The sequence below is a fragment of the Lotus japonicus genome, chromosome 3 (genome assembly GCF_012489685.1).
Source record: "Lotus japonicus ecotype B-129 chromosome 3, LjGifu_v1.2".
Lineage (NCBI taxonomy): Eukaryota > Viridiplantae > Streptophyta > Magnoliopsida > Fabales > Fabaceae > Lotus > Lotus japonicus.
The window spans coordinates 52,747,772-52,759,471 of NC_080043.1; the positions used below are offsets into that span (position 1 = coordinate 52,747,772).

At 38.7% G+C, this 11,700-nt stretch overlaps 1 protein-coding gene across 1 annotated transcript; it reads right to left on the reverse strand.

The window, feature by feature from the left end:
• Positions 1-5,620: 5,620 nt before the first annotated feature.
• On the reverse strand, positions 5,621-8,249 carry LOC130743279 (uncharacterized). Its single transcript, XM_057595449.1, has 2 exons — positions 7,722-8,249; positions 5,621-6,206 (listed from the first exon to the last, which is right to left on the reverse strand). Exon 2 carries the CDS (start codon positions 6,136-6,138, stop codon positions 5,695-5,697), a length of 444 nt encoding a protein of 147 aa, XP_057451432.1. The 5' UTR covers positions 6,139-6,206; positions 7,722-8,249; the 3' UTR covers positions 5,621-5,694.
• Between the last annotated feature and the right edge of the window lie 3,451 nt (positions 8,250-11,700).

The window sequence follows — 11,700 nt, forward strand, 5'->3', positions numbered from 1 at the left end:
GACCGTCCAAACACAAACATACAAACAAAGCCAAGGCGCTAGGGTCAACTCACGGAATAAAATAGATAATACAACCAACATGTGAAGAATAAGGGGGTATATATATATATATGTTGTATATATACATGTAATTTATGTATTAACTACCCTAAGGTACATACATAACATGTTATCAAAGCTCTAATAAACAATTCGATATCTGCTATCTCAACAGTTCAATAAACAATGGCTCAAATAATCAATAAGGGTGCATGTATGCATGCAAAGTCAACTCGAAAGATAATCCCCAACAAATAGGCATGTCAAGTCGATCCAACCCATCGGGATGAACATACGGACTCGCACACGCAACTCCCACAATCAGGCATGTCAAGTCGATCCAACCCATCGGGATGAACATACGGACTCGCACACGCAACAAATGACAACGCCAAGTCGGTTCACTCAAAAGAGTCGAACATACGGACGTTGCGCGTGTCCAATGACTATCGCCGAATCGATCCAATCCATCGGATTGAACATACGGATCCGCGCGAGTCGAAAGGTTATCGCTGAATCGATCCAATCCTTCGGATTGAACATCCGGATTCACGCGAGGTAAAATGGCAATCGCTGAATCGATCCAATCCATCGGATTGAACATACGGACTCATGCGTGCCTGAGTGACTACCGCCGAATCGATCCAATCCATCGGATTGAATATACGGATCCGCGCGTGTCAACAATTATTGCCGAATCGGCCCAACCCGTCGGGTTTGGACATGCGGATTCGCGCCGCAAAGTCGAAGTTACACTCTTGGTGTTCTTCGTGAAGGCCCAGTCTTCCGACCGTCCCAAACCCCAAACGTATGCATAATGCCATGTGGTTAACCAAACATCGAATCGTCCTCACATGTACGAGTTTAACCACAAATCTCAATTAGAAGTACCCGTAGGTCAAAGTCGTCTTTGCGACTAGGCTGTGAAAAGCCGGAGTACATATTGCACTCAGTGACATTTCCATGGTCACTATGGTTCATCCCCGTGACGACCATCAAATCATCTCCAATTCAAGGCTTTTTGACTATTTCCCGTTTTTCACAATCATTTCCACCTCTTAAATTTTCCTAAAGGTCTTGTTAATTAATCAAAGCATTTCAAGTTGAGTTAATCAAATTATGAGGTTTATTATCGAAATCCAAGTTCCATAAGTTCTCAAGTTCCAAATTCCAGCTATTCAAAGTTTCCCAAATCCCCCAAATATAATCCCCGGGAAAAGTCTAAGTATTTCAAAGAGGGCTAGATCTCAGACCTCAGGTCAGGACCTGCCTAGGGTTTCCTCTCAACCCGAAAGATCAACAAAATCAACTCAAATGTCCTACGCTCCGCAATCGCGTCAACACGCACAATTCGATATCTATTCCACAATATTCAGCTCTAAAGAGCGATGCAATAATAATATGGTGCGGAAATCATAAGACAGAAACCAGTAAACTGCCGAAGCCTCTCAGAAAACATTTTCCAATTCACAGCGATAAACAATATCCAAGCAATATTCAATATCATGCAATATTCAAGTCGAAGTTATCGACGCCTACAATACAAATAGCTAGTAAGTAAGTTGCCATAACCTCGAGTTGTTCCAGTCTCGCGGTGTAGGTCTCGCTCACGAGCTTGCTCTGTCAAGCCCAAGGTTTCCACAAACGAACCTTAGAGCAAACAAATCAAAAATCAATCAAATTAAGTCGATATAATCGAAACAATACTAACTAAAGTTAGACAAAGCTCAAGAAGCTTCAGAGTACAACATCTAGGCACGAATGGAAGGGCTTTTCCCGAATGGATGAGTTTTGACTCCATTCAAGTTTTGTACAAAAACACTTTATTCGCTAAAACGGGCATAACTCGAGCTACAGAACTCGGAATAACACGAAACCGGAGCCAAAATTTCGACAATTGAAAAAGCTTCGCAATGACTCAGGTCATAGAGACCCAAAAATTATTTTTGGACACGGTACCCTAACAAATAGGTTTCGGCCACTCTCAAAAATAGGGTTTCCGAACTTTTTCTTCGATCTAAATCAATTCCTAGGTATTCTTAGGCGATATCTAGGCCAGGGAAACTTTCAGAAAAATTATCGGATCGAAAACTGTCGCAGGGGTATTTTGGTCAATATTTTCAGCTCAGAATTTCAAAATTGGAATTTCGAAAAACAAATTGGATGGGAAAGTCACCAATGACGTTTATGACAACTAATCCTACTAGCGCTAAGCTAAGTCGAGAGTTTTTAACCCAAAGAACGAAGCTTTGGCTCAAAATGGGTATTTCGAGCAGAATTGAAACTCGGCGGCAATTCGGCGAGATTCAGCAGAAAACAACCGGATATTCATGCTCTAGAGCACGTAGGCAATAAGTTTAGACACTGAAATCAAGTTATTTGGACAGTTTTACAAAAAGCTCAAAACTTTGAGCACAGGAAGACATAGAGAAAAGCGACAGAATTGACGATCAGAAGTAAGGAATTGCATCAGTACCTCGAGGCCTACGCGTAGCAACGAACAGAACGACGATCGGTCAAGAATTGGCAAAAATCACTTTTCCTCCTCTTCCTCTCCAAAGCCACGGCCGTGTGTGTGTGTTTTGTGATTTTTTTTTTGTTTTTTTTTTTCATTTTCAAGCTATTTATAGGTTTTGGAAAATGTGGGAAAATGAAAATTTCACGATTCCGATTTTTCCTACTGATTCCAACGTATTTTAGACACGATAATCTTCCCGCTGAATCTTCTAATTCTTCAAAGAAATATCAGTATGATTTTTGGTTTTCGAGGCTTGTTTTTAATGTTTACCGGCTTAAAATGCACTTTATGGTTTTGACCTCGGATGCAGAAACTTCCTTCTGAAGAAAGATTTGGAACGTCGATTAGAGTGGGCTTACGCGGATGAAATCTTTATTTGAAGCTCCGAACAGGAAAAGTCTTCATCGTCCGTTGATTTTAGGGTTCTTGAACTATCAGTGATTCGGTTTCGGCAAACTTCCGAGAATTAGAATTTGACGTTCGTACATCTCAGGGTTTCGTATCAAAACGCTTGTCATGGAAAGAATTAAGAGAAATTCTGACATTCCTCTGCATATTTTTGGAATTAGTTCCTATAGTGCTTTAAGGGTAAATTAATCGTTTACTAACGCTCTTGCCCTAGGCGTAAGCGAATAAGACTCACGCTATAACTTATATCGACTTTAATACTATTCTTAGCATTTTCCTGAACTTTCTCCTTCATAAATTAATTCCATTCGATAAACTTGTTCAGGTGTTCCTTCACGTTACATCAAACTAATCGTGAATAGGAATTTTATTCGATTTATTCTAAGCTTAAAAACTTGGGTCTCACATTAATCATAGAAACAGATGCCTCAGAGCTAGGATATGGTGGAATACTTAAACAAGTGAAACCTCTGTTTTCAAAAGAGCAAATTGTTAGATATCATTCAGGTATTTGGCACCCAGCTCAACAAAAATATTCTACAGTCGAAAAGGAAATTCTTTCAATAGTTCTATGTATTCAAAATTTTCAAGATGATGTTTTTAACAAGAAATTTTTGATAAAAACTGATTGCAAAGCAGCACCTTCAGTCTTACAAAAGGATGTTCAAAATTTAGTTTCAAAACATATTTTTGCTAGATGGCAATCATTACTTTCTTGTTTTGATTTTGATATAACTCATATTAAAGGGGATAATAACTCCCTTCCAGATTTCCTGACAAGAGAATTTTTACAGGGAACACATGAGTGAAAAGCCAAAGTCAAAAGATCAATACGGACCCCCACTGGGTTCCTTATCATCACCAAATGCAAAAGCGATTGCAGTAACACCTCTCAAAATTGCTGGGTCATCCACACCAGCTACCCCTTCAATATCTTCTCAAAGATTCACTGCCTCCCAAATTGTCAAAACACCTCCTCAAAATCAAAAAGCCTCGTTAGTCCCACTGACTAACAAATACACCGTATTAACTCAACCCTCTTCAAAATCTCCTGCCAAACCCGAACAAACCGAATATCTAGAAAAGCCAGAAGGTTTGCCATCTCTTATTATAGAAAAAAAATATTTCACTTTACATCCAAGAGAAATAACTACCCAGTTATTTCCTCCCAATTTTCATTATGTCCCAGGACATCCTAAGAAGACCCGACTCTTTTATGAGTTCATCCTCGTCGATTCTGACTCAATAGAGGTTACTCATACTCCAGACAAACAAGGAGAAATAGCTTTTTCAAAAATCAAAATTCTCAAAGTTCTTTCGGCACAAGATTGGAATGCCCCTCTTCATCTCTTCAAACAATTTTCCAGACAGTTTGATCCCCCCAGTTATAATTACTTTGACTACATAGATGCTTGGTATCACACCTTGTATCTTAAACCATTTCAACATTCTTGGTTTATTTGGTTTCAAAAAGGGATTTCTTTGAAATTCCCACAATGGTTTAAATTCAGGTTCTATCAAATAGGACTAGATGAATCCATTTTTCTTAAAGAAGTTAAACCTTTATTTAAATATTTTGTTCAAAGGACTAATTTTATCATGGAAGATCAGCTCCTTATGTTTACAGTGTCTCAAGCAATTTCATGGATCATAACTTGGGACTGGAGATCTGTTCAAATCTTTGATGACACTGAACTATATCAGCTTTATCGTATTATCAGGATAAAGTGGTGGGCTAAGTTCAATATTTCTTTAATTCAGCAAACTAAGATTGAGGCATGGGCAAAAACTTATCATCTCACTCAACAGAGCAAAAAACAATTATCAGCTTCACCTATTCCCCACTTCACTCAGGAGGCCTCGTTCCTACAAGAAAAATAAAAAATCATGGCAGAACTAGCATCTGCCAGCTCGCCAGCAGAATTTCAAAAAAGATTGGAAATGGTGTCCGGAAGTCAAAAGTCAGATTCATCAGCTGAAGATACTTCATCAGTCAATATTCAAAATTACCTTCAAGATAATGGAGATGACTGTTTTGGAATTAATCACCATCCATTTACCTAATAAGCAACTGGACATGATTACAAAAGGACAAGAAGTCATCATCAAGATTCTTCATTATGGCAGACAATGAATCTGCTTTTATCACTATCAAAGCTTCTACTTTTGTAACTCTAGTCACTTTTATGTAAACCATAGTTACTTTCCCAAAGTAATCATGGTTAGAATGGCTTGTATATAACCCTAATTACTTTTATGTAAACCAGAGTTACTTTTCAAAAGTAATCATGGTTAAAATGGCTTGTATAAGTAGGTACCTAAGAGTTCAAGAGAGGCATCGGGTTTTTCCTTGGCTCTCTTTTCCCTCTATCATCTTCTTATATATTCTGGTGTGCTTGTAACTTTCATCTTTGAATAAGAAAAACGTGTTTTCTTCCTGTAAGTACTCTAATAATTTCATTTATTCCAAAATGAACTGTAGTTTTCGTAGGTTCTGGTGTATATATATATAAATATTCTAACAGAAACGTACATATTTACCTATAATCACTTAAAAACTAAACCCAAGATTTTCCATCACTCCAAAACCATTGTAGAGCTTGAAAAGTCTTGGTTGTTTATTTCTTCTTTTTTAGCACTATTATTCTAGAATAATTATTCTACAAACACCCAATATTTACATTCCACGACAACAACTATTAACTAATCATATTTAATTAAAAAAAAAACTAATCATATTTCTCCCTCCACATGTACACAAGAAAAAAGACCCAGGAAATGGCCAAAGCAATGTCCCCAACAGCATGCCTGGGCCAATCCAGTGCAAGATCCTGAAGCTCCCTCTCAAAGTAGCATCTCCACACCGCCACAGAAATGTGAAGAAGCACACACCCTTTGGCGAAGAAACTCTGGAACTCCCAGTCCTTAACACAAGCCACCATGAACACAAGGAACCCAATTGTGAACAACAGCAACCCTGAGAAGGAATCTGAGGTCTGAATCAGTAGCTGATCATGGGGTGTTGAACCTTGAAGCATACTTGCTGTTTTCTGTCCATGGCCCAAGACGCTAATCTCTTTGGTATAGAACACCATCAGAGATCCACAAGTCAAAGCTATGGCTGAATGCAGAACACAGATTACGAAAAAGCATGAAGAACCTGAACCACCCATTGGTCTAACACCATGCACTGTGAAGAAGGATTTTAGCTTCTCACTTTTAACTCAATTAGGCTTCTTTCCTAGGAAGAACAGTTGAAATTACAAGCTTTAAACTACCAATAGTATTACAGCAGCACAAAACCCATGACTAATCCTGATTCCAGTTTGAAGCATGAAAAGTTGATCACTTTCTTGGGCATTAGTTTTAACACCCCCTCAATTAATCTCCCACCCTCCTTTATGCACCAAAATATCTGAAATACCCTTTAAAATTTAATTTCATTCCAAACATATCCCTTTTCCTATCTTATCACTACCATCATTTTTGTTTATCACATCACCCTTCACTTTTACTCTTATCTCATAGTTTTCCTCGTTGTCACTTTTCACACTTAATATATGTGAAAAACATTTCATACATTGTAAGTGTGAACCGATGTATGTTCGTTCTCTCTTCACCTTCTTCCTTTCGTTTTAAGTATTTCACACTCAGTGAGTGGAAAACATTTTCACATTCTTAACAGTTGGTTCCTTCACACTCTTGAGGGTGAAATTTGAAAATATTTCACACTCTTGAGTGTGAAATGAAAATATAAAAAAATCAATTTTTTTTAAATAAAATTATTAACAGTTCAATAACTCAAACTCTTGAGTGTGAAATTTGAAAATGTTTCACACATTTGAGTGTGAAATTTAATTATTAAAAACTAAATATTTAAAATTAAAAATAAAATTCTTAACACTTGGGTTCTTTCACACTCTTGGGTGTGAAATTCTTGAGTGTGAAATGTGTGAAATGAAAATTATAAAAAACAAAAAAAAAATTAAAAAATTATTAACAGCTCAATAACTCACACTCTTGAGTGTGAAATTTGAAAATGTTTCACACACTTGAGTGTGAAATCTAATTCTAAAGAAACGAAAAATTTAAAATTGAAAATAAAGTCCATTCACACTAATGATATTGAGTGCGAAACTGAATTGTGTTTCACACCCTTGGGTGTGAAACACAATTGTGCGAATTGAGTATCTTTATTCTCTTTTCACTTTTTTCCTTTCATTTTAAGCGTTTCACACTTAGTAAGTGTGAAATATTTTCACACACATTGAGTGTGAAAATGTTTCACACTTAGTATGTGTGAAAATACTATCACACTTTGACTATTTCTTTATAAGAGAGGGTATTAAGGGAATTTAGAAAATAAAAGAGGGTGTGAGATTAATAAGGGGGTGTTAAAACTAATTCCCCACTTTCTTATCTGCCCTTTAGGACTTCAACTTTTATAGTTGCAAACTTGCAATTTCCAACTAATCAGAAGCTGTGATTTCGAAATCCTTCTACAATTAATTATAAAATCAAAATCAATTACATGGAAAAGTTTCTGAAATTAGCCTCTATGTGTTGTGATTATGAAAAAAATAAGCGGATCCAACCATGTCATTATTTACTCTATAGTCTCAAACATAGCAGCAAAAGAGTACAGGAGTTCACCTTGACCATATATAACTTCTTGACAAATTTCAACAAACAAATGAGCAGGATCTTCTCTCAATTACTAGTGCTTTAAACAAGAAGAGAAAGAATAAGAGAAAACCTTGAACCAGTGTTATTATGGAACTTGAACAGGAAATCTTGCCCCTGAAGAAGCAGTACGACATAAAAGTAGATGAATCAGCAGATTAGGATTGGTATATAAAGTGGGTTCTACTTCAACCTCAGAGGACTTCCATATTTAGAGAGAAAGGTTAATCTGATGATTGAATTTGCATAGAGCATATATGCCATATATGGTGATGGTTTACTATAAATTCTTATATGTAGCCTCCAAAGTCCAAACCAGTAGCTCCCAACCTCCATGAGGATAATGATGCCATGCTTCTCTGGTTGCTTCGTTTCTTGTTCCACTGAAAAATTGAAAGCATGGTGGGTCATGGAAATGGGTCGGCATAAGATATATAATTCATAGCATTTTGTCTTTTGAAGATATGTAGGGCCTGATTTTGGAGTTGCTATCTTTTTAATATTACATTTCAATACTGAAGTCGTTTTCATGTCTTATTCGGAAGGATGGTTATGTGTTAATTTTGATATTAAGGGTTTTTTTTTAATAGGCTGATATTAAGGGTATGTATAGGTGGAATCTATCATTATCTTGATATTTTTATCATCATGTCGACAGTTCACAAAGTGGTTTTACCGTGTGATTTTACCATGTTATGGCTAAATCTAAATTTACACCAAATTCCAAACATTCTCTACACATATATAAAAGTAATATGTATATCTATATATATATATAAGCACATTGAACTCAACGAACCCTCAGCCTAACTTCTCCGTTGCGTTGAGATCTTTGGAAGTAAATGAGTAATTTAAAATTTTCATCAACATGCAGTTACAACGCTGTCCTTGCTTCTCCTTCTCTGAAAATCTGGTACCATTTATGGATCGAAGTTGCCGAAATTGTGGAGTAGGGAGGTCCAAATTCGGCAGTAAAGCGGTGGTGTGAAGAGTTGATATTTGGGGAAACGATGGCTGACGGTGGCTTTGCGGAGCGGCACGGTGGCTTACGGACTTACAATGGAGGCGTGGAGCGGTGGTGTTCTATCAACGAGGATTTCGCAGATCTGAGCTACGCATTTGGCTCTATCAAAGATATATCCCTTTTTAGTGGATAACTTAAGAACTCATTTCCCACACTGTAAAAACGAAATCACATTTGATGTCCATGTCAAATTAAGAAACCAATTTCTCTTCAATATTTGGACTCATCCAATTCTGAAGAACCTTGAATTATCCACACCCTTTTGGTAATTATACAAATTTGAAAGTGCTTTTAACTAATTAATCCAAACAAGATTAATTTATCAAACTTAATTTTAAAATAAAGTATCCAAACATAAATCACATTACAACCAACCAACATTCACCTAAACACTATTTTGCAAACCCACATCCAACCAAACTCTGTTTTGCAAACTCAAATCCAAACATACTATGTCACGTGTCCCCCTCTCAATCATTCAGTTTCCCTAAAAAAAAGACATCCCGATTTTGTCAACAGATTACGTACCCTCTATTAGGGTTGAGCACGAGTCGCTTTCAGGCGAGCTCGGGTGAAAGATGTCGGGTTTGGACGGATTTTAATCAAACATATTCAAGGCCGACTCTGACTGTGGTTGGCTTCGGCTGTGTAGGGTCCGGGTGGTACGGTTTAGCGGGTGGCTCGGGCGGACTGGGGAGGGTTGGACTTAGATCTGTGCTGCTTCAAGCTAGAAAAGAGGAGAGAGTTTATTTCTCTGAGAAAGACTCAACCAGTACCTATCAAGAGAGCATTTCATAGATCTAAGATGTTGGGAGATGGTGAGGTTGGGGTCTCGAATCTCACCAAACATGTGGATGATGGAAAAACAAACTTGCATGTTGTAACACCCCAATTTCGGTGGCGTCACTTTAGTAACCAAAAACTAAATAAAGCGGAAAAACGTGAATTTTTTTTTCATTTTGTTTTAAAAGAAAAGACTTGTAGAAATAAAGACTCAACATGAAAAGATAAACATAACTAATGTATAATATATTAACAGCCCCCGCTGTAAGAAGCAAGCCACGTCAAGAGTAACCTCCAGTGACGGGAAAAGTGACAGAAGGTATCTGAAAGTAGTGCCCGTGGGCAAATATGTACAAACCAAAGTAAAGGTCAAGTATTCGAAATACAGTCCTCCAAACGAAAGTAAGTCAGCCCAAAACGGCCTAAACAAGACCACCTAGTCCGACCAACTCTCCGTGATTCTCATAGAGAGAACCACACAAAAAGCTAAAGGTCGGGGACCTACCCTGCCCCAAAATGAGAACATGACGACCAGAGCTGTTACGCTACCCTACTCTATCTTTCCCAGAGAAGCGCACCACAACACTCCTCAACCTACACGCTGGCATGGTCGTCACCTGAATCAGAATCAAGAACGACTTGCTCACTGTCTGCATCGATCTCCTCCCTCGCTACTGACTGGGTCTCAAACCTAGGAACTCCCGTCACTGTGTCCACTACGCGGACAGACACGTCCTCCTCCTTCAGGTGTACCGAAGGCACAACCTGATAACCACAGGGAGAAGTCGATGTCCTCAGGCGAAGGGTGGCTAAAGCAACACGCTCCTCTGCTGGCCTCGCGGGTCGGGAACCCGATCCAGTATCATCAGGGTCAGCAACAGTGGGTGATCGATCCTGAAGAAGTCCCTCCCACAGACTCCCCCTCCGAGGGGTCCTCGTCTTCGGAAGACGGCGGTGGTGGTGCTCCTGCACCAGGTCCGTAGTGCACGTCGAGTGGTAGGTTAAAGCTGACAGAATAACGCCTCAGTACTCCCTCCGTCAAGTGTCCCAGACTGTCGACATGGTCCTCCATTATTCTCCCCGAATAGATGGCCCGGTGGCTGGCGGGGTCAACCACCCATGAGCCGAGGATATCCTGATCCATCATCTCGAACCTAGTCCCCCCCCCGAAGGGTGGACCATCGTGAACCAGTCCGCCATGGACATTTGACAATGGGCGTATTCCGCCAAAACACAAACAACAGGCGCGATGGTCAACTCAAGGAATTACATAAATATTACACCTAGTAGACAAAATTTACAGGATAGATACTTAGGCTCAAAGGCTTATAATAGCATTATAAGTAATACATCTTCCAGTGGAATGTAAATGACAATTACTGACAATTAACAATTACCAGTTAAGATAAAAAATATCAATCACATTCGGCAATTAGGTCAGCATGTATGATGAGATGTAATGATATGCTTAGGACCAAAAATGCTCCGGAAGGATGGGCACCATCGAGTCAATCCTAGAACCTACCTTAGTGGGACCATTTCCGCTTGGACGTCTCTTATACCAAACAAAATGTAGTCAGATCAGCAGTATACCCGCAGGCCTGCCATTTCCGTCTGCTACTAAGAATCACCGCAGTGTTCTTATGAGGAAATCCGGGTCTTATGACCATTTTGGAATCCACCGAGGTCCGGCATCCCACCGTGTATAAACCTCAAAATGTATGAATGATGCAACGTGATTAGCCAAACAACGTCTCCGACCTTACTCGTCACGTCGTCACGTGTTCTAGCTAACTTATTGTCTCTAAAAAGAATACCCTAAGGTAAATGTCGATTCTGCGACAAAAGACAATTAAATATAAAAAGAGTGCAATCACCCGTGATGACTTCTCGAGTCATCTGACTCATCCAACTCCGATGGTCAAAACTGTTCAGCGAGCGAAAAAGTACCAATGTACTTGGAACCTTATAGTTCCCCGGCTTATCTTTTAGATAGCCAAACAATAAACTGCTCAACGAGCAAACAAATATCAATGTAATTAGAAACTTATTAGTTTCCCGGCTCATCCTTTAGATAGCAAACAATAAAACTGCTCATCGAGCAAAAGAGTATCAACATACTCAGAAACTTATTAGTTTCCCCAACACTTGGATTCGACGACACTTCTCATTTTCTAAAACTAATATTCAAACCCTAAGCTTTTAATCCGAGATTGTCATCATTATTTAAAAGGTTCAGAGGTTG